The sequence below is a fragment of the Pelophylax lessonae genome, assembly GCF_965119305.1.
Source record: "Pelophylax lessonae genome assembly, chromosome: 2".
NCBI classification, from domain to species: Eukaryota; Metazoa; Chordata; class Amphibia; order Anura; family Ranidae; genus Pelophylax; species Pelophylax lessonae.
The window spans coordinates 552375692-552399835 of NC_138769.1; the positions used below are offsets into that span (position 1 = coordinate 552375692).

Consider the following 24144-nt stretch of genomic DNA (forward strand, 5'->3'; position numbering starts at 1 on the left):
AGCATCACTTTTACTACACGGTGTCCAGCTCAAAAATTTCCGGCCAGTCCACTGACCCCTCTTCTATAGAGGAAGTAAGCACCGTCGGACACCTACCACTCTGACCAACATATTTTCAGCTGTACACAGACAGATTAAAGTAAATTCACACCCAAAAGAGTATGGAAAGATTAAAATTCCGGTCAGGATTTACTTTAGTCAATAGCACCATTGGAGAGATTCTTTCACTTCCTGTTTGGTAAAAAAAAAAAAAAGTCACTTTAAGAGTAAGGGTACGTTCACCCGTATGGCTAACATCTCCACTCCTTTGTCCGCAGGGGATCACTCTTCAGACAGCATTTGACCGGGGCTGAGGGGGTGCCTGTTTTAACCCTCATAATGCTGCATCAGCATGCACTACATAAGGTTGCAGGGTGGTTGCGGATTGGCCCCATTCACTTGAATGGGTCTTGTTCAGTGGCGGTACGGATAGCCAAAACGGCAGGCAGTTGAATTTTTGCTGTGGCAGAGGCATGTGTACAGCCCTGAGCAGCTACACTCTCTTGTAAATGCGGCAGCCAGGAAGGGAACAGTAAAAGCTATATTGCCCGATTTTACCGTCCCCCCTGACCACTTGTGTAAATGAGCCCCAACACAGGCTAAAGTGTAAAAGTTAAGTAGAACAACTGACTGGCAAAAGGTTGTCTCCAGAACAGAAAACGAGGGAAAATTTCACAAACAGAGCCGCAGATAGTAGTAAAACTGACAGAGCAGAATGATTTCTGGTCGCCAGGTCACCATGGCAAATGAAAAAAATGATCTGGTGGCTGGTCATTGAGAGCTAATGCCCATGTTGCGTGAGGCAGACTGAGCCCAGTCCTGCCCATGTGTGAGAAAGGTGAACTGCTCTCAGTCTATCTCATGCAATGCCGGTTATCTATACAGATACATTAGCTATGTTCTCACAGTCCTGGATTTACCCAACGATAGGCCCGGCATTTTTGTGTACGTCTCTCCATTGACAACAGCTATCTCAGCATGTTGGGGAAAACCCTGTGCTCCCTTATCAAGCCATGACATTTGTCATCTCCAGGACCATATCTATCACTTGTCTGCGTTATGAGAGACAGGCATAGCTACCACAATGCTGGCAGCCCATGTCAGGGCCACCAAAGAATAAAATAGAGAAGTGGCCTCATGGGATTGTCACCCCTAACACCCATTTGTTTTATAAATACATTTTATTCTTAATAGAGGGCTATGATGATTGTCTTGATGAAGTACATATCTCTCTATGGCTGCTTTGCTGGTTCTTTCTATTTTGTGTTTTAGGTTACAAGCTGCCTGCTGTTGCTAGGAAGATTTACCTCAGCCGCTGAGCACTGGATTGGAGACAAATCTTTTGGCGGGAAACATCTAGCCAATGACTGTAACCTTTTACTTATATCCTCTCCTGTCACGGGGCTAAGTCAGCATTTACCTCAGGTCTGTCAGCTGGACTCACCTCTGGGATTCTCCTCAGCCTTAGTTACATAGTTACATAGTTAGTGAGGTTGAAAAAAGACATCAGTCCATCCAGTTCAACCTATGATGTGTGTGTGTGTTTGCTATTAACCGTACATTGTATACCCCTGTATGTTGTGGTCTTTAAGGTGTCCATCCAATAGTTTTTTGAAACTATCAATGCTCCCTGCTGATACGACTGCTTGTGGAAGAGAATTCCACATACTTACCGCTCTTACAGTGAAGAACCCCTTACGCACTTTAAGGTTAAACCGCGTTTCCTCAAGTTTTAGTGAGTGGCCACGTGTCTTATTGTATCTCCTCTCTCTGAATAGTTTGTTCCTTATGCTCGGGTTGCCAGTACAGTATTTGTACATTGATATCATATCCCCCCTCAATCTTCTCTTCTCCAGAGAGAATAGGTTCAGTGCTTGTAGTCTTTCCTCATAGCTGCTGTCCTCCATTCCCCTAATTATTTTTGTTGCCCTTCTCTGGACTTTCTCCAGTTCCAGCACATCCTTCCTGAGGACCGGTGCCCAGAACTGGACAGCATACTCCAGATGTGGCCGGACCAGAGTCTTGTAGAGTGGGAGAATAATCTCTTTATTTCTGGAGTGAATCCCCTTTTTTATACAACCCAGTATTCTGTTGGCTTTGCTTGCGGCGGCTTGGCATTGCATGCCACTGCCAAGCCTGTTGTCTACCAGTACCCCCAAGTCCTTTTCCATCCTAGACTCACCCAGAGGTTCCCCCCCTAGTGAGTAGCTTGCTTTCTGGTTTCTGGCCCCCAAGTGCATTACTTTACATTTTTCAACATTAAATCTCATCTGCCATGTAGTTGCCCACCCCGTTATTTTGTTCAGGTCCTCTTGCAAGGTTTCCACCTCCTGCATAGAAGATATTGGCAAGCCTAATTTAGTATCATCTGCAAATACTGAGATTGTACTAGATATCCCCTCCTCTAGATCATTTATGAATAAATTAAACAGGATTGGCAGTGGCATTCCAGACACACTCAGCAGCAGGGACTCCGACGCAGCGGGCAGGCCGCCCCGATTGCTGCCCGACACCCGCGATCGCTCCCCGCTGAGAGAGAATGGTCAGCTGTTGTAAACACAGCTGACCGTTCTTCTCCCTAGAATGATCACAGAGCCCCTTCTATATAGGATCACAGGTCTCTATGATCATTTCACAAGCCACGCCCCCCCCCCCACAGTTAGAATCACTCCCATAGGCTCCCATTTAACCCCTTGATCACCCACAATGTTAACCCCTTCCCTGCCAGTGTCATTATTACAGTAACATTGCATATTTTTAGCACTGATTACTGTAGTAATGTCACTGGTCCCTCCCAAAAGTGTCAAAAATGTCAGTTAGGGTCCCGATCTGTCCGCCGCAATAGATCTTCCTGGGAGTTGACTTCCTAGCCTTCAAGAGTCTAGGAATAACAGTGTCAGAAAGATCCCCATCTCTCAACACCTGACTTTCAACCGCCATGGCGCTAAAGCCAGTGATTGTAAAGCAGAATGGAAGATCGGACCTTGAGACAGCAGATCTTCCCTGAGAGGAAGTCTCCAACGGGTATCGGCGACCATCCTTATCAGGTTTGCGTACCAAGACCAGCGAGGCCAGTCTGGAGCCACCAGGATGACCTGAATGTTTTCCACCTCTATCCTGCGCAGAAGCCTCTGCAGGATTTTCAATAGGGGAAATGCATAAATCAGCCGATACTGACCCAAAGGAGCCACCAGTGCGTCTGTGGCATCAGCCAGAGGATCTGGAGACATGGCTACGAATCTCTACACCTTTTTGTTGAGGCGAGAGGCAAACCGATCGACCTCGGGAGTCCCCCACCGAACACACTGGAGGCGGAACACCTCTGGGTGTAGGGACCACTCCCCTTGATACAACACCTGACGACTGAGGTAGTCTGCCTGCCAGTTTTCCACACCTGGAATGTGTACAGCAGAGAGGGCGGGAACAAAGCTTTCCGCCCAGGCCAGAATCTGAGCCACCTGCTTGGCCGCCAAGACACTCTTGGTGCCCTCCTGGTGATTGATGTAAGCCACAGCTGAGGCGTTGTCTGACTGAATCCAAACCAGACAACCTTGCAGACCAGTTGTCCAATGACTGAGACAAAGCTTTATCGCTCTGAGCGCCAAAACATTTATTGGAAGTTTTGGCTCTTCCATCTTCCAAATACCCTGGGCACAGAGCTTCCCCAGCAACCCGCCCCAGACCGACAGGCTGGCGTCCGTGGTTACCACCGTCCAAAACAATGGAAGGAAGGACTTGCCCTGGCACAATGCTGGAGACTGAATCCACCACAACAGAGCAGATTTTGTGTTGTGGCTCCAAGGACTTTTGATCCTTGTTCCGTTTGACAAGAATCTCCCTTTGCAAAGGCCTTGTATGGAACTGAGCAAACGGAACCGCCTTGAAGGTCGAAACCATCAGACCCAAGGCTCGCATGCAAACTCGTAGAGAGGACAGGTTGTTGTCCCACAACAACTGAATCGCCCCCTGCAACTTTTGCAGCTTGTCTGGGGGAAGAAAAACCCTTGCCAAGGCTGAATCCAGAGTCAAGCCCAAATAATCCAGTTTCTGAACCGGAGTCAGCGCGGATTTCTTGAAATTGATGTTCCAACCAAACTCCTGCAGAGTTCTGACTGTAATCGTCAGATCCCCCAACAAGGCTGAATGGGAGTCCGCTCTCAACAGAAGATTGTCCAGGTACCCCAGTACCGCAATCCCCGCCGGCGCAGCAGTGCTAATACCGGCGCTAGTACCTTGGGAGCAGAGGCGAGACCAAAGGGTAATGCCACACATTGAAATGATCCTCTGCTACCACAAAGCGAAGAAACCGCTGGTGTCCAGCGTAGATAGAGATGTGTAGATATGCATCCTTGATCTCTATGGAGGCTAAGATTTCTCCCTGATGCAGAGTTGCTACTACCGTGCTGATGGACTCCATCCGAAATCTCTGTACCCGCACAAAGTAGATCAGGGCCTTGAGACCCAGGATGGGACACACTTTGCCTTCTTTTCTGGGCACGGTGAATAGGTTTGAATAAAACCCCCAAAAACGTTCCTGGAGCAGGAAACGCCACAATCACTCCTTGCGACAGCAAGGCGTGTACCGCCCCTCGCAAGTCCCTTAACGCAGTGGTCCTCAACCCTGGTCCTCAGGGCCCACTAACAGGCCAGGTTTGCAAGATAACTGAAATACATCCCAGGTGATACAATTTGCTGCTCAGTGATTACAGTACTCTAGTCTGCATCTCCTCAAGCTAATACTTAAAATCTGGCCTGTTAGTGGGCCCTGAGGACCGGAGTTGAGGATCACTGCCTTAACTGGACTGGGGATAATTGAAGATTGGACGGGAAGAACATGTCCGACGGACAAGACCGGAATTCGATCTTGTATCCTAATCAGATCAGTTTGTGAACCCATTTGTCCTAAATCAAGGAGGTCCAGGGTTCCTTAAAGAATCGATCCAGATTGGCAAGACTTAGATTTTCCTGACCATGGCTTCTTGGAACCCCCAGAAGACCTAAACGGTTTACCTTTTTCTTGAGACCCGGAGGCACAAAAAAGACGTTTGTGAGCAGTAAAGGAACGCCCCCCCAGTACGCAGCACCTTGCCCTTAGAGGATTGAGGCAGATTAGTGCTCTTACCCCCTGTGATAACTTTAAATCAACTCGCTACTCCCCTGTTAAAGGATGATCAGTCACAGTCTTCTTAGAAGCCTGGTCAGCCAACCAGCATTTTAGCCAAAACATGCACCTAATAGCAATCCCCACTGCCGATGTCCTGGCTACCAACAAAGTCCAGGGACGAATCACACATGAACACCAGGGCTTGGGTCAGCTGGTCTATGAGTTCCAGTACCCCAGGGGGAAGCCGTGCCGTTTCCAAGTTACTTTTAAGTAACTTCACCCATTCAGAAGCAGTCTGCGCTACTAAAACATTCACAAAGGTAGCCTTTAACATGTGACCTGCTACCTCATGTAAATGGCGGGACAAAGACACCACCCGGCTTTCCACAGGATCCGGAAAGGTTGGAGACTCCTCCACCGTTACCAGAGTCGCTTTATTCAACCTGGCCACCGGAGAAGAATCCACTTTCAGTGGTACAGTCCACCTATTGGACACCGCCTCCGCAAAAGGATAACAGAGTGCAAATCGCTTAGGCCCCACCAACATGTGCTTAATGGGTTGTCATTGTTCATCCACAGTCGTATGAAACAATTCTGGACAAGGAAATACCTTGCCCGATTTACGGGATTTGCGGGAGCCAAAAGACACCTGCGTATCGGATGCTGTAGGTTCATCAGCCAATTTTAGAGTTTCCCACACAGAAACTATCAGGGCTTCCACCAATGCGCGTTCCCACGCAGCGACTGAAGAGTACAGGTCCTCTTCACCATCAGAATGTGAAGACACCAACCCCTCAAGGTGATCTTCGTCTGCGATGACCATATCGGTCTCAGAATCCGAAGACCCTGCCGATGGAGGTGAGGGCGGAGGGCGTTTGCGGCTGGCAGCACCAGAAATTAAAAACGAAAAGAAAACACTTGACATCAGGCTTTGCAAAAAAATTGCAATTTCTGGCTGCGACTGTGAATCCCGCAGTCGCTTCCAAGGGATCTGCAGGTGAATTTTTATCCTGGGACTCCATTGCTCAAATAAACAAAAATATTTTGTGTAATGTCCCTTTAAGACAAAAACGTGGTCCCACCGCTATTACTGCGGATTCACAATCCCTGATTATTATGTAATAACAGGAGCAGAAGAGGAAAAAACCCACAGGGAAACCCAAGAACATTACCAGACCACAGAGAAGCATCCAGCCTGATCAGTGTAAAAACTAAACTAACACTGTCTACACAGGAAGAGGAAGAAGCTCTGCCTCTATCATTGCATGCCTGTCCATCTCACGGACCTCAGAAAAATGGCCGCTCATACATTCTCAATGGGGATGTATAGAAAATGGCTGCCCATTCCAACTAATGGGAACACAGAGATCATGAACCACAGCAAAATGGTGCCCCCCCCATGGCTCGCCATGTGGTCTCCAGAACCCAAAGGGGTCCCAGAACAATAGGCATCTAAAGGTTCCTGGTCAGGGACCCACCCCCCTCAAATAAGTGCCATAATGGCCGCATTATTACCCCCCCCCCAAAGGTAAAACCTGCTAGCGGTGGGCGAATGCCAGGGGATACACCAGATTAGTCCTCCGGGGTGTCCGGTAACCGATGGAGCCCCTAAGGTCCGATTATTTCAGGGAGGGGCCCACTCCGAAACAGACCACCTCCCACCTGTGATGAGGGTGCTGTCAGCCAAGGGGAAGCTGCGACTCAGGGCGTTCTAGGTTGATGCATCCCAGCGAGACTGTTCACTTGCAAGCCCGTCCCCCTCCATCAGGGCACTGTTGGATGTTGCTCACGTTTGCTGGCCAGGCTGGGAGACCTTAAGGATCTAGATTATCCAGTATGAAACCGCAGCAGACTGTTGCTTGTTGTTCCTCTGGATCTTTGTCTTCAGGAACTAACTAGTTAAAAAATAAAAAAAAATCACAAACTTTCCCTGTTAAAGCTAAGACTGAAGTCCCAGCAGGGAGCTAGGTCCTATTCCTAACACTAGGCAGAACAAACTGTTTGATGATAGCAGAGTCCGAGGGGTTATGCCTGCAGGAACAGCACCATAGGCATGGTTACGTTTTTTTTCCTGCCTAGTGCCTATTCCTAGAAGGAGGAGCATAACCCTATGAGTTATGAAGATAAGGAGCTGTATGTCAATGGACAAGGAGAAACTAGGATGGTTTATGCTTTCTGTTCAGCTCACAAATAGTGACAAGAACACAGCTTTTTTTTGGTAAGCTAAAAAAGTATTTTCTGTACTTGCTGAAAATATTTTTAGCTTGAAAAATGAACACTAATGCAGGCAACACATCTAAAAATGAGTCAAGGTAAATAGAAAATGTATTTTTTTTTTTAGCTTAGTTATGCTTTATAGAGTGCCAGCTGTTTTCAGGCAAGGTTGGATAGACTTTACTTGCCTGTCATTACTGGAGGGACTCAAGCCTAAAAATGTCTGGGAAAAAAATGTGCTACCCCTAGCAATTAGATTCTGTCTTTCATGCCAGCTCTAAAATAAAAGAGAATCTAAAAACTGATCAAAGCAACACAAGTCAGAAAAGTTCACGGCCCAATACGGTTAGAATGACCACACAGACATGAAACTTTATCACTGCACCAAGCCACTCTTCCAGATGTTGAAAATGGCGCATGCACGCTATACGGTTTTCATACACTCTTTGTAAACAGTTTGCTTCCCTATAGTCAAGTTGAAAAGTGGAAGAAGGCAGCTTGAAGTGTTCCATCAGTGGGAAAAGTGATGGTAGCAACCTTCTAGGATCCCTAGGGTATGCAGAAGTAGTGCAGAAGACAGTTGCCATCACTTTGCCTGCTGATGGAACACTTCAGCCTTCTTCCACTTCCTGCATTTTCAACTTCACTACTGGCCGTACAAACAGTTTGCAAAGAGCGCATGAAAACCATATAGCATGCATGCGCCATTTTCAGCGCTGAACATCTAGGAGAGTGGCGTGGTGCAGTGATAAAGTTTTGTGTATGTGGTCACTCGAACCATGTCAGGCTGTAATCTTTTGAGACTACCCTCATAGGGTTAAAAAGTGTAGAAAGGGAAAGTGTTTCTATTGGTGAAAACTTCCAACTGTCCTTTTCTCCAGCAGGTTTGATGACGGAAAGCAAAATGTGACTGGCATGTTGGGCAACACAAACCCTTTCTCTATATACCATTTTACAAACATGGGGTCCACTGTGTGCTCAATATTCAATAATGCATCCTTAGTGAGGTATATCTAAAAATATGCCACTACGACCCTAGAACCCCATCCAATCCTTCTTGGCCATCTGGCCATGACGGAGCAGGCAACATCAGTTGCAGTCTTTTCCAAGTGCGTACATGAAAGGTGACTATTGGACCATGCAAGGCATTGAAACCACCCGAGAAGAGCATCAGGAAAATATGAAACTAGATCTTTTTGAAAAAAGGGAAGCCATTCAAGAAGAAGAAGCAGCAAACAAGGTAAGTGCTGAAGTAAGCTTCAGTAATTTATAAAAAGCCAAACTCTCTCTGCTGATATGCACTTTTCCGCATCATACAAAGGGAGATCAGTGCTGGAAACATGCTACAAATGACTTTTACTGGTTCATGGCAGACTCTACTATAAAATACTGCGATAACAATGGCAAGCACGCTTACTAATTGTATTGTACATGAACATCACAGATAAAGCATAATCAGAATGCAGCATTTGAAAGCATAGCACATTAGAGCCACCCTACAAAACTAGTATGAAAGAGCACTAGAACACATTTACTGCAAAAATCAAATATAATCTGCAGGACATGATGGCAATCCTGTCTTTTTCATTTCCTTCCTCGCTGTCACCTTTCAGTCAATATACCAGGACACTCCTGAGGACATCCTGCCCGTAAAAGCAAGACACCACCTGCAATGTTCCAAACAAGTCCCACTGGCCATATAGTCCAGATTATAATGTGCATATTATAACCCTAAAATAATTCACCAAACAGGATACATGGATCCAAACTACTGTCACTTTTTTGCCTGTCAAAAAAAAAATCAGCTGCTTTATAAAAAAGGAATGTATAATCTGCTCAATTAGCCTTGGAGGATATCCACTTGATGTAAATAATATCAATATCTGTAAACATTTTAAAATTCGGAAAGTCCATGCAAAATTTGGCTTTTTAACACGTTTTTACTGCTGCTAAACTCCTGTAAGAGTCAAAAGCATCAAGAGGCCCAAAATCTGCTCTTCCTGTTCAGGGGGGCTCAGATCTGATCTGATGTACTTCTGGCTCCTAATGTTTGAAGATTCTCCTACCAAGGTCATTACACAATAATGTTCCCTACCTCCTGTGGGCTTTACACTTCACTAACTGCTAACCCCTACTCAGTAAAAGCAGACAAACAACTTTTACAATCAATAGTTCTGCTCAAAGCAAATTAGAAGAATGTGGAGGCAATTTACTACCCTTGTTAACCACAGCAAAGAAAAAAAAAATGCATTTTAGGAGTTTTCAGTGAAGTTGTCAAACTGATGTAAAAACAGAATAATAATACATAAGTTATACTTCAAACCAATTGATTCAATAAAACATAACTGAAGGAGTTACGGGATACAATGAATGCAAGGAAGAATTATCCCCAGAATCCCTCATTGGACCAAGTGCATGTAGTGCTTGTCCCGCTCAGTTCCATTGTTCTGCCAAAAACTCCAAGTTGCCGAGATCTCAAACGGCGTTACTTCCGGTGAGTGTACACCAGGAATAATTAGAGATTTCGACCACTTGGGGTTTTCATACAACACCGGCAGCCTATACACTCCGGTAGATGCTATAATTAGTGCAGATTGTTAGTCCACCGCTAGTAACCAAAAACATGGTCACCTCCAAGGCGGCGACAACTAGCGGGCGGACTAACAATCTCCACCAATTATAGCATCTATATAGTATATAGGCTGCCCAAGTGGTCGAAATCCCCAATTATTCCTACTGTACAGTCACCAGAAGTAATGTCGTTGGAGATCTCGGCAAGTTGGAGTTTTCAGCAGAATACCGTGTTGTGTTTGGTGGGATAGGATGCTCCCAAGCAACCACTCCTCCCCCCCAACTCTGTTTTACCATGCTGCCCACAAGGATATAAACATATAAATAGTATAGTTGGGGCTGTGACAGCGCTTGTGGAAGAATGGGGCTGTGACAGACTACAGATAGGTTAGTGTTAGACCGTGGAGATCTATAGATGCAGAAATTTTAGTTTTAGGCTGGACTTATCCTTTAACACAAGATGAATAATGCCCTTGTAGGCCATTTATGTACCTCTTGAAGCCTGACCTGAAAACTTCCAGTATGTAGCTAAGGGAGGCCCAGCTATTACAGTTCATGTTCACCATCACAGGAGCGAGCGCTCAAACTCTGAGCTCAGAGCTTCTGCATCAGGGGAGAGAAAGCTTGTGTGAGGGGGTTTGAATTTGTTTACGTAGTATTTATTTAGCATTATTAAAGCCTCATAACCGCTCTTCAACGCTTGCTATGAATAAAACAATGGCACCCCACAGTGCTGTTCACACAGAAGTGGTAGCTTTGTGTTGTAGTAAAAATTAAGCAGCATGTCGCTTTCATGAGGCACTGAAGCTTGTCAGCCACCACCACTGATTTCACTGGTAATGCTTTGCAGCAACACCTTAACAGCACCTATACATTTATGGTGTGTTAGTGTGAAGCATTAAAAAGTGTTAGCTGGTCACTGGGGGAGAGGCAGTGGAGGCTCATGTATCCCAGAATGCACTGGGAAATAATAAAGAACTAAGACAGAGCAGCTCCAGCCAATTTGCTTCTGTGTACAGGCAGAAGCATCAAGCCAACCAGCAATATTGATAGGGCCCTCAGGAGCAGAGGCATTGAGCATTTATCAGTGGTAAAGCTTTTTGTTTCAGTTCAAAGTTGAGCTGGACCAAGCTAAATGCCAAAGAGATCAAAGTATACAAATCCATCTTGCAGATAATTCACAAAATTGCCTGCCATCACACTCCAACCTAACCATGCTTTAAAGCAGATCATTTCCTCTACATCACTTCCCCTTGAAGCACTTCCCAGTAGAAAAGTAACACTTCCGCGGGCATTCATCCAGCATGCTTGAAGCGTTTTTACCTCTTCATAAACACAAAGAAAACAGGTCATAAACAGATCATAAATGTTATTGGCGCATTAAATGAGCGTTAATTTGTTCTTCATACACATGTGAACGAGCCCTAAGGCAGTGCTTGACAATGACTGTGGACTGTGAATACTGGGCCAGTGACGCCACCAATAGGTTCTCCTGGCCCAGCCATTGTCTGCCCTCCTTGCTCTCCTCTGCACTCCTTTGTACAGGATATGCAGGATAGGTAGAGAGGGACAGTTTTTAGAAATAGAGTTAGATTCTTCTTCCACTTTAAGAAAAAGAGAAGCGGTTACACTGGAAACCAAACTGGAATTCTGCCCGGGGGGGTCATTATAATTTCCTTTAAGTCTAGTTTAGGAAGAATTAAAGCACCGTGGCAGTATTCCCAGCAGTGGTTACACACAATAAGCAGTCAACTCAGAGTCAAATATAGACTGACCACTGTAGATCCAAATGTTCTCAGATACGGTGGATTAAAACTAACCTGTCAAAAAAAATAATAATTAGGGGACAACTGTTGCAGATTACTTTTTACCATGCTGCTATCCTCATGTTTTACTTCGTAAGATCTGGAACTATGTGGCCTTGCAGCACTTAATCCAGATGAGTGATTCACTGAGTACTGATGCCTCTTGCCTGACGCTTGTGTCTAATGCTTTTACAAGTGTAGCACCCTACTGCCTAACAGCAGGGCCATGATTGCTTTTTGGTTAGCGTGTCATGGCTTCCAGGTGTGTCTACTGAGAGGGGAGTCTCCCCACTGGCTCTGTGAGAGGCTTCTAATAGGGCAGTGGAGGAAACCCAATCAGGGACACATTCAGGATTGTAACTACCCCAGAAGGCAGATTCTGCTGCAAAGGATTCTGGGAGTGGGTATAAGTCTGAGGGGAGTGCGTGACTCAGCGTCTTTGGCAGGAGCAGAGTCCCAGGAGGGAGAGAACGGCTGTCACTCCTCCTGTTTGAGGGAGTGGATGTCTCGGGGTGCTGCCTGAGAATCCAGAGGATGCGGAGTTGAGCTGTGGGGATCCGGTGTGCCGAGAACCAGCAGAGAGAAGAGGGGTCCAGTCCAAGGAAAGCCTACACAGGTCATGAGTACTGGAGGATTGCCCCCGGGTGTCTGCCTAGTGTCAGAGGGGACCACTCAGGAGAAGGTTCTAGGATCCAAGTGTCAGCTAACTGTAAAGGGGGTGCCTAGGTTAAGGAACCTGAAGTGACAGAGGGGGTACCTAGTCAGGTGACCCTGAAGAGTTAAAAGGGGCACCTGCAGTTTGGGCCCTGAAGAGTCAGTGCACAGTGTGAGTGCATCAGTTAAGAGTTGCAGCCATACAGGAATTCACTCAAGATACCTCAAACCAGTGCAAGGCAGGAGGGAGTTGTCAGTGACTTTTGAGTGTAAGTATTGTTAGAAGTCCAGTATTCTACAGTCCTGGATCTTTTGGACTTAAGTCGGAGTTCCAGTACAGCTTTCAGATATACAGTGTGTTCAAAGCGTCAGTAAGCGTTGGCTAGCGTCGGCTGGCGTCAAGACAGCGCTAACGGGCACCTTTGCTATAAAGTCCCGGAATTGTACATAGTCTAGCTAAAGAAGTATCCCACTCATTGCCTTCACCCATCCCATAAAAATACAATAAAACAACCAAACAAAGATGCTGGAGTCGTCAATGTCTCAGTTGTCACACCCAGGGTCGCAGCTCACATGGGCTTTAGAGGTAACCGGTAACAATGGCAGACCCACATCAGGCACAATGCCTGGAAAACTGGCTACACAAGCATCAAGTGCTTGGGCGTTAATTCATTTCATTGTTCAGAATAAAGAAATTATTCTGGCCATTGAAATTAATTAACGCTCAAGTGTGCCTAGCATTAACATGCATTTAGGCACATTTACGAGCGTTTTTTCTGCCCAAACTCTGCTGTTCTTGGATGCACTTTTTTTCCTGCCTCTAAACTCTTTCGCCACTAAATGCTGACTAAAGTCTATATGTGCATGGACACATAGGCTAACATGCAGGGGCGTTTAAAAAAAAAAAAAAACCCATCAAAACGCACCTAACAGCAGTTGCAAAAACATCCTGTGTGCATCAGGCCTTAGGATTAGAGCACCAGAGCCTCACCTTTAAAAACAAGTCTTTAAAAACAATGGCAGCTATTATGTTTCGGTCTTCACAAATTCCCTAAACCTTAAGGCTAGAAAACAATTAGGTGTATATGTAAATGTTATCACCTTAAACTCCTGCAAATAATTCATAAAGATTTACAGTCAGGAAACCATAAGCATTCACCAAACATACAGAATGTTAGAGCTGCACGATTAACCGTTAAAGGATTACAATCTTAATCCAGCATTTCCGTGATTCATGTAGCAAGTGAAGAGCAGTTCCCTGCTCACGGCTGTCAAAAAAAGCAGCCGGCAAGGTTTATTACCAACATTGCTTAGCCACTAAAAGAGAGAAAAAAAGAAACATTGTATCTTTCTGTTCATTTGCAGATTAAAGAAATGAACTTCAGTCTGCAAATTAAGTCAGTTTAAAGGAACGTTTTTTTTTTTTTTTATTACATTCCTTTGTTTAACCCCTTATTAACCCTTAATTTACTCTAATCAGCCTTATTAGCCCCTTATTCACCTTCTCCATTTCATTATTATTTTCTTGATGATTTTTTTTTATTTCGTTTTATTTTATAAACTTATAATTATTATAACTTTTTGTTTTGTTTGCTTTGTTCATAAATATTTTTACACCTTTAACATATCTTTACACCTTTCACATTGAAAAAAATGTATTTAAATTCTAAAATAACGTTTCAATGCTTTGTACAATTGCTGACAGCGGAAGTGTAAACAAAAAAGTTGCGGTAGGTAACAGTAATTGGTATCGGCGAGTAATAAAAAAAAAAAAAAAAGACCCCAATATAAAACTTAATGGTAATATTTTTTATTTCTTTACACGTTACATTATTTTTCAATACATTTATTTAAATTTGATTGAAGTAAACAGTATTATGTCTTATTTTTTTGCCATCTTGTTTGATAACCTAATGTTCAGGAGTTGTACATCTTTAAAATAAAAAAGTTCCTCAGAAGCGCAAGAGAATCGTGATCTTTCTTCTAAGCAAAAAAAATCACGATTCTCATTTTATCCAGAATTGTGCAGCTCTACAGTATGTGTTCATCAAACAAAGATGTTCTGCCTACTGTTAAGCAGAAATTATCGTTTATTCTTTTATAAGTCCAGTACCAGCCTATGGACTGAGCTCTACTAATAGACCTTAGCTGATAATTTAGACTTTCCAGTCATTTAGCAGGGATCCTGACTACAATGTCAAACATGAAGACAGTCACTAAAGAGAGCAAGTATTAATCAGTATATGAGATATGCTCATGAAAATACTAAGCTATGACCAGGCAAAATGTGATGTCAAATGGTATATTTATACAATCTCAAACTAAAAGTCTCTGAAAACTCTAAAGTCCCATTTTAAAGGACCCTTTCCATTTACTCACCCTATGTGATTTGTTCGCAGTGATATTTCCAGTTCACGCAGAACCTTTGTAGATTCTTGCACCCGTCTTCTGAATTTCTAGTATGTGAAAAAGAAAAAAAATATCAAAATTGATGAGCAAAATAGGCAGCTTTCAAAGATATTTTTGCCGACTGCTGCCCATGTCTGAAAGAACAAATCACTTTTACTATTATGTAGGACAGTCTACAGTCAAAATACCATCACACAAGCATACGCATGAAGTGAATATAAAAACGGTCATCTGCCAAATGCATCTGACATAATCACAGTCTTTTTTTTAAATCAATTTCAATAGTGTATAAGCAGTGTTAGGCTGCATTCACACTACCTCGACTTGTCAGGCGACTTGTCAGCCTGACAAGTCGCGGTCCATGCAGTGCTACAGGACCTGTTCTAATAGGAGCGACACAAGTTGCTCCGACTTAGAAAAAGGGTCCTGTACTACTTCGGGGCGACCTCGGAGCTACTTGCATAGACATTCATTATATGAAGTCCGTGCAAGTCGCGCCGAAGTCGCGGTGCACGGGACTTCACAGGTCGCCCCCGAAGTCGTGCCGCTTCAGTGTGAATGCGGTCTTAAACTCATCAACAAAAATATTTTTATCTTCAAAATAACAATATTTTAGTCTGCTAAAATACGACTAAAACAATTCAGATGACTAAAATACGACTAAAACTAAAATGGCATTTTAGTCAAAAGACTATGACTAAGAGAAAAACTAAATTTGACGTCAAAATTACCAGTGGTTATATATCACAATGGCTAAATTTGTCTGCAGTGCATCTTCAAAACTTAATACCATAAATAAGAACGTGGTAATAGATTTAAACTCCAGGAATATATAATGAGTTTGGTATTTCTAGAGAAATGCTTACTGTAAACAACTGCATTACAATGTAAAGAGGGGCTCCAATCTCCTGTGTAAAAATTGAAGTCAGTCGCTTCAAAAACTTAACAGCCACTCACCTGTCCCGTGAGCCAGCGTTGTGCTTAGCCCAGGTATTTTCACCTTATGTCCTCTGTCCCCAGTGCCAGCATCTTAACTATGGGCACTCAGCTGTAACAGCTTGCGGTTTCACAGCCAGGTGACTGCTGCGCTTGGTGAATGTTCACGCAGTCTTCTGAGGCCTGTCATGTTTCCTAGAACAGTGGTCCTCAACCCCGGCCTACAGGGCCCACTAACAGGCCAGATTTTCAAGATAACTGAAATACATTTCAGGTGATATCATTTGCTGCTCAGTGACTGCAGTACTCTAGTCTGCATCTCCCCAAGGTAATACCTAAAATCTGGCCTGTTAGTGGGCCCTGTAGGCCAGGGTTGAGGACCACTGTCCTAGAAGACTGCGGAATGGGGGGGGGGGGGGGGAGACAACTTCTGCTTCCGATTGTCTAGGACAGGGGTGTCCAAACTTTGGCCCTCCAGCTGTTCAGGAACTACAATTCCCATCATGCCTAGTTAAGTCTGTGAAAGCCAGAGATTTACAATGCCTCATGGGACGTGAAGTTCTGCAACAGCTGAAGGGTGGAAGTTTGGACACCCCTGGTTTAGGAGGTCAGAGCGGAAGTGGGAGTAGGTACTTGTCAAAAATTGGGTACATGAAACCCTCCTCCCCCCCCCCCCCCCCGAAAGCTCCATTTCACAAACAGGAGCAGGTGAGGAGGCCTTAAAGCAGAACTTCCCCTTTTGGATGGAGTTGTGCTTTAACTAAACCCATTCGATTTCAGCCGACTAAAATGTACTGGATATTTTAGTCAACTAAAATACAACTAAAACAATTCAGATAATTAAAATATGACTAAAACTAAAATGACATTTTAGTTAAAAGACTAGGACTAAAACCGAATCGAAATTTACATCAAAGTTGTCACTGTGTATAAGGGAGACAAGTGACATAGAAGTCTCCAAGTCAGAAAGTTATCTGTCTATCTTTTTCTTTCAAATGTCTTCTAGGAACCAGCCACTATATCCATTTGACAATGACAGAAGCCCATTTGCAGTATACCTTCGCCATAGACAGGTGAAGGATCAAGCCCCACTACCACTGAGGTTGAAAGACCTTTGAGTGTAATCATGAGCAGCTCAGGAGGTCAGAGGTTGTTATAACTCACAGAGGTTTTTCAGCCTACCATTTTTAAAGCTCACATACAATATAGTGATGCTGCTTGAATGGTATGCATCGCATGTGATTAACAGGTCATTTACAGCCACCCATAAAAGTTATTTCCAGCATCATTCAGCATGACTCTCCACATCACTGCAACACTCCCTCTGCATGTATATTTACAGTGCATTACCTTTCGTGTGACTCCAGGGTCCAGGAATGATTGTAGTTTTTGGATGTATGTGTGCGGGGGGTTTTTCACTTGAAACCGTTCCTAATGAAACACACAGCAGGTAAAATTTAGTTAACATATGCATGGACGAAAAAAAGGTTAAAAGAATACAAATGATAGTATGCAGGACAATTTAGTTTAATTGCCATAAATGAGAAAACTTTTTTTTTTTTTTTAAATCAAAGTGACAGGCAGGTTGTTTTGAAAGCCAATATACCAACCAATTCATACTCTGCTTCCTCGTGTCCCCATGCCTTCATCAGGACCAAGAGTCCTACCTCTGTTTAGGCACGATGTCAGATTAGATCAGAGCTTACACAGCGTCCATGTGTGCCTTCCCTCTCTCATGTAACAGCGTTCGGGCTAGGTGAGTGGCCGCTAGGCCTGACCACTACATCCTGGAAGGAGGTCACAGTCTCCTTTATGTCCAGAAGAACCAGGTATTTACTAAAGCTGCACGATTCTGGATAAAATGAAAATCACTATTTTTTTGCTTAGAAAAAAAGATCACGATTCTCAGCACAACATCTTTTACATTATACAAAAAAATTGGGCTAAAATTACGGTTTAGTTTTTATTTTTCATTCATTAAAGTGTATTTTATCCCAAAAAACTGCGTTTGAAAGACTTCTGCGCAAATACAGTGTGACATAAAAGATTGCAACAATCAGCATTTTATTCTCTAGAGTCTCTGCTAATTATATTATATTATATATATATATATATATATATATATATATATATATATATATATATATATATATATAATGCTTGGGGGTTCCAAGTAATTTTCTAGCAAAAACTACAGATTTTAACTTGTAAGCAACAAATGTCAGAAAATGGCTTAGTCTTTAACCACTTTACGACTGCTCACAGTAATATTACTGCGGCAGAGTGGCTCGTTATCGTCTGACGACGTAGTACTACGTCGTCAGACACTCCCCCTTCTGGGCGGCGCTTGCGCGCCGCCGGAGGCTCGCTCCCGCTGTTTTCATTCACAGCGGGAGTTGGGCCAGGGGAGGAGCAGCGGCGATCGCCGCTGCTCTTACCCGATCGTCGGGGATCGAGTCTGGAGATCCGCCCGCTGTGTGTAAACACAGCGGGCGGATCTCCATAGTGACAGGGAGTGACAGATCGGACTGTTCAGCATAGCTGGACATCCGATCTATCCATGACTCACTCAGTCCCCTCCCCCCCTACACGTCAGTAAGCACCAGGCATACATTAACCCCTCCCTCTCCAATAAAATTAACCCCTTTCCTGCCAGTGTCATTTTTACAGTAACAGTGCATATATATAGCACTGATTACTGCAGTAATGTCACTGGTACCCCCAAAAGTGTCAAAAATGTCAGTCAAGGGTCCGATCTGTCCGCCGCAATGTCGCAGTCCCGCAAAAAAAAAAATCGCAGATCGCCGCCATTACGCGTTAAAAAAAAAAACACCAAAAATGACAGAAATCTTTCCCTTTGTTAGTAAACGCAATAACTTTTGCGCAAACCAATCAAAATACACTTATTGTGATATTTTTTACCAAACATAGGTAGCAGAAAACAAATTGGCCAAAAAATTTTTAAAAAATTGGTTTTTACATCTTTTTTGGGGGGAATTTCATATAAAAAAAATGTTAAAAATATTGTTATTTTTTCAAAATAAACGCTCTTTTTTTGTTTATAGCGCAAAAAGTAAAAATCGCACAGGTGATCAAATACCACCAAAAGAAAGCTCTGTTTGTGGGAAAAAAAGGACGTAAATTTCATTTGGGTACGGCGTCGCACGACCGCACAATTGTCAGTTGAAGTCTTACAGCGCCGAATCGCAAAAAGTGGCCCAGACGTAAGACAGCAAAATCCTCCGGGGGTAAAGTGGTTAAGACGTTACCTGTCCTTACTGAACCCTGATACACATTAGTGCGATGACAGACATTGCATGTGATTCGCAGTGCACTGCTCTGAAAATCACGTGTGATGTCTGTGCGATGCAAATTCAGCCATACAGATTTTATGGCTGAATTCGCATCGGATTCGGACACAACACGCACAGGGCATTTTTTTTGGGTCCACAGCAGAATCAGATCGCATGGTGGCTCACACCTATGCGATACGATTCATGTCCTAACTGACAGTTCACACTGCGATATGCAAACTGATCTGGGGGTGTCGTTAACTTTGTATTGACACCCCAGCGATTCGCCTATAGCAGTGTGAACTGCCTGCGATTTGCATGTGGGAACCCGTAGTGGATTCGCAGGGTTCCCGCATTGCATATATGTGAACCGACACTTACAGAAGGAAGTTCAATCCTTTGATCTAAAAGAACAAAATGATACATTGTAAAGAATTGTATTAATAGTTATCTCGCAGCCCTAACAATGTTAATAAACATTTGCCGGAGGCTCTTTTTTTTTATTTTATTGACAGCTGTGAGTGAGCAGAGAACAGCTCTGTAAGAATCAAGGACATGCTGTTTTAAGATCGTGAGGGGGGGGGGGGGGTGAATCGGAGTCGTGATTTTTTTTTTTTAACGAATAATCGTGCAGCTCTAGTATTTATCAAGGCTTCCATGGAGCAACAAATACAGTATCTCACAAAAGTGAGTACATCCCTCACATTTTTGATAAAATTTTATTATATCTTTTCATGTGACAACACTGAAGAAATTACACTTTGCTACAATGTAAAGTAGTGAGTGTACAGCTTGTATAACAGTGTAAATTTGCTGTACCCTCAAAATAACTCAACACACAGCCATTAATGTCTAAACCGCTGGCAACAAAAGTAAATGCATCTCTAAGTGGAAATGTCCAAATTGGGCCCAAAGTGTCAATATTTTGTGTGGCCACCATTATTTTCCAGCACTGCCTTAACCCTCTTGGGCATGGAGTTCACCAGAGCTTCACAGGTTGCCACTGAAGTCCTCTTCCACTCCTCCATGACGACATCACGGAGCTGGTGGATGTTAGAGACCTTGCGCTTCTCCCCCTTCCGTTTGAGGATGCCCCACAGATGCTCAATAGGGTTTAGGTCTGGAGACATGCTTGGCCAGTTCATCACTTTTACTCTCACCGTCTTTAGCAAGACAGTGGTCGTCTTGGAGGTGTGTTTGGGGTCGTTATCATGTTGGAATACTGCCCTGCGGCACAGTCCCTGAAGGGAGGGGATCATGCTCTGCTTCAGTATGTCACAGTACATGTTGGCATTCATGGTTCCCTCAATGAACTGTAGCTCCCCAGTGCTGGCAGCACTCATGCAGCCCCAGACCATGACACTCCCACCACCATGCTTGACTGTAGGCAAGACACACTTGTTTTTGTACTCCTCACCTGGTTGCCGCCACACATGCTTGACACCATCTGAACCAAATAAGTTTATCTTGTTCTCATCAGACCACAGGACATGGTTCCAGTAATCCATGTCCTTAGTCTGCTTGTCTTCAGAAAACTGTTTGCAGGCTTTCTCGTGCCTCATCTTTAGAAGAGGCTTCCTTCTGGGACGACAGCCATGCAGACCAATTTGATGCAGTGTTCGGTGTATGGTCTGAGCACTGACAGGCTGACCCCCTCCTCCCCTTTTAACCTCTGCAGTATTGCTGGCATCACTCATACATCTATTTCCCAAAGACAACCTCTGGATATGACGCTGAGCACGTGCACTTAACTTCTTTGGTCGACCGTGGAACCTGTCCTGGTAAACCACTGTATGGTCTTCGCCACTGTGCTGCAGCTTAGTTTTAGGGTTTTGGCAATCTTCTTATAGCCTAGAGATGGCGAACCTTGGCACCCCAGATGTTTTGGAACTACATTTCCCATGATGATCATGCACTCTGCAGTGTAGTTGAGCATCATGGGAAATGTAGTTCCAAAATATCTGAGGTGTCAAGGTTCGCCATCACAAGCCTAGACCATCTTTATGAAGAGCAATAATTCTTTTTTTCAGATCCTCAGAGAGTTCTTTGCCATGAGGTTCCATGTTAAACTTCCAGTGACCAGTATGAGAGAGTGAGAGCGATAACACCAAATTGAACACACCTGCTCCACATTCACACCTCACAGGATGAACTGCACTCCTGTGATGCACAGGAGAACAGCCAAACAAGATTTGGCTGTACTTCTCCTTTAATAATCATATAAAGTATAAGTATTTTACCAAAAAAAAAAAGGCCTTGAGCATTACCTGGTCACAGATGAGGTCCCACTTCTTTTCATTATCGTACTGTCTCAAAAGTCGTGCTTTGTCAGGGGGAAGATTCATGGAACTCTGAAAGAAAAATAGAAGAAACAGTTTAGAAGATACAAGAAAACACTACATAAGAATAAAAAAAAAATATATATAAAATCATCTCTTCTACCTTAGTCAATATAATCCGTGCTCATGGAAATTCATTCCCATATTCTAGCATTTGCGATAAACAACAGTTGCTACTCCTCCAAAAAAAATAAAAAAATAAAATAAAACCTCCTACTAACTTCCAGAGGTATTTAGAGAACAACAATTTCACATTTTCACATTTAGCTATGGGTTAAAAGGCTTTTCTCCAGTTTATTAGCAATCACCAGCACACAGTATTAATAAGTTAACTGGTGAACAATATATTGGAAGATTCAAGCATTAGCCAGTAAGAAATCTAGCCAGGATCTTCCAGGTATTCTAGGCTGAATTCACATGTATGCGTTTTTTCCTGTGAGGTGTTTTTCATTGCGATCAATGGAAATGCATCAAAAGAAATGTCATTGCGCATCGACATGCCTTTATGCGTGTTGCAATTCACTATTTGTTGAAACATTATGAAAAGTCATCATGCACATCATGATGCGTTTATGTGCGTCATGCCAAGCATTGATGCGCACATTAAACACATTTTGTTGTTTTTAACACCAATTTTAAACATAAAGATGTGTATTCAACCGTAGGCATTCAGAGCTTTTAAAGAGTTCATCCCCGGCATAGAACAAACAAAGGGCGCACCAGCCTAGTGCATTATCCTCAAAGATTCTTTTTCTTTTTTGTGATATACTCACAAACCAACATAAATACAAGCCTGTCAGAAAAAACTCCAGCCTCAAACCTCCTTTACGTCACCTCATTCAGAGGGACAATCAGGGTCCAAAAGGCTAACGCGTTTCGAGGGACTTGCCATTTTCCTCAGAGCCCTGAGGAAGAGGTTGGAAGTTTTTTTTACAAGCTTGCATTTATTTATGTTTGTTTGGGAGTAGATCACTTATTATTTTTTTATACCGATAAAGAGTCTTTGAGGATAATGCACTAGGCTGATGCGCCCTGTTGGTTTTTTCTATGGTTGGAATTTGTCCAGACTACCCCAGTCTTGAGAAGGCAGCAAAGTGTGACATATCTGTGTGAGTCAGGATGGGAGAATAGAAATAAGTGCCTGCAGCAATTTAGAACAGTGTCAAATGCAGGAGGTTGTGTGTATGGATTAGGGATAGACCAATTATCGGCAAGGCCGATATATCGGTGGCCGATATGCACTTTCCCCGATATATTGGTATTGGCCCTGGAACTGGCCGATATTGCCAATATTTTTGTGAGGTCATTCTGCCTTCTTAGGCCGCCTCCTTCGCATTGGACAGTCTCAACTGGAGTCGGGACTAGTCTCACGGGAGTGTATCACAGCTACCCACAGCAGCCCGGTGCCAGCCAGCCACCCACAGCAGCCCGGGGCCAGCCAGCCACCCACATCCACAGGCCCTGTACCAGCCAGCCAGCCACCCACCCACCCACAGGCCCTGTACCAGCCAGCCAGCCACCCACCACAGGGTGCCAGCCAGCCACCCACCACAGGGTGCCAGCCAGCCATCCACCCACCACAGGGTGCCAGCCAGCCACCCACCACAGGGTGCCAGCAAGCCAGCCATTAAGCATTAAACAAAAATTAACATGTTCAGTACAAGATTTGTGTCAAAAATTGTCTTTATTTTTCAAAACTTTAAATGTACAAAATATCGGCCGATACCGATACATTGTGACTAAAATAACGGTATCGGCCCTGAAAAAACCATATCGGTCTATCCCTAGTTTGGATCCATCTCTGGCATATTTGATGCAAAGCGAGGTGGTTTCAAAACCTATGGAGTTATTACACAAAGTGCGCTATTCTGTGGACTTCACTTTCTAAATGGTTGCTATGGCTACTGCAATTTGGACTCACTGTAGCTCCTGGCATTGATGTATTAACCACTTGCTGACCAGCTGTCGCAGAATCGTCGTACTTATATGGTGTTTTGCGGGAGCGATCCTGTGGGCGCGCGTCTGTGGCCACTCACCAGCGGGGAAGCCGAGACGCGGGGCCGGCGGCCGCGATTGACGCCGGGCACCCGCGATCGCTCCCCGTGAAGAGAGAACAGCAGTCTGCTGTTGTAAACACAGCAGACCGTTGTTCTCTCTGCTATCAACACAGAGCCATGTGATCCTGCTATTAAGGAACACAGGTCTCTGTTTTGATATATCAAGCCCCCCCCCACAGTTAGAAAACACCCCCTAGGCTCACACTTAACCCTTTTATCACCCCTGGGTCAACCCCTTCCCTGCCAGTGTCATTATTACAATAACAGTGCATATTTTTAGCACTGATTACTGTAGTAATGTAACTGGTCCCCCCAAAAGTGTCAAAAATGTCAGTTAGGTGTTCGATCTGTCCGCTGCAATGTCACAGTCCCGCTAAAAATCGCAGATCGCCGCCATTAATAGTAAAAAAAAAATAAAAAAAATAAATAAAAATGACAAATCTTTCCCCTAGTTTGTAGACCTAACTTTTGCACAAACCAATCAAAATATTACCAAAAATAAGTAGCAGAATACAAATTGGCCTAAAATGATGAAAAAAATAGATTTTTAAATTTTTTTATTTATTTTTTTGGGGGGTGTTATATAGCAGAAAGTAAAAAAATATTTTTTTTCCCCAAAATTGTCGTTTTTTTTTTTGTTCATAGCAAAATAATTAAAATAATCGCACAGGTAATCAAATACCACCAAAAGAAAGCTCTATTTGTGGGGGGGAAAAAAGGACA

The 24144-nt window shown here is 43.8% G+C and overlaps 1 protein-coding gene across 1 annotated transcript in view; it reads right to left on the reverse strand.

The window, feature by feature from the left end:
• Positions 1-24144, reverse strand: part of FMNL3 (formin like 3) — a 188686-nt gene that overhangs the window by 65364 nt on the left and 99178 nt on the right. Inside the window, exons 2-4 of the mRNA XM_082244917.1 lie at positions 21293-21376; positions 17083-17163; positions 14767-14843 (exon numbers count right to left, since the gene is read on the reverse strand). Coding sequence (XP_082101043.1) covers positions 14767-14843; positions 17083-17163; positions 21293-21376 — 242 coding nt within the window. The remainder of the gene's footprint in view (positions 1-14766; positions 14844-17082; positions 17164-21292; positions 21377-24144) is intronic.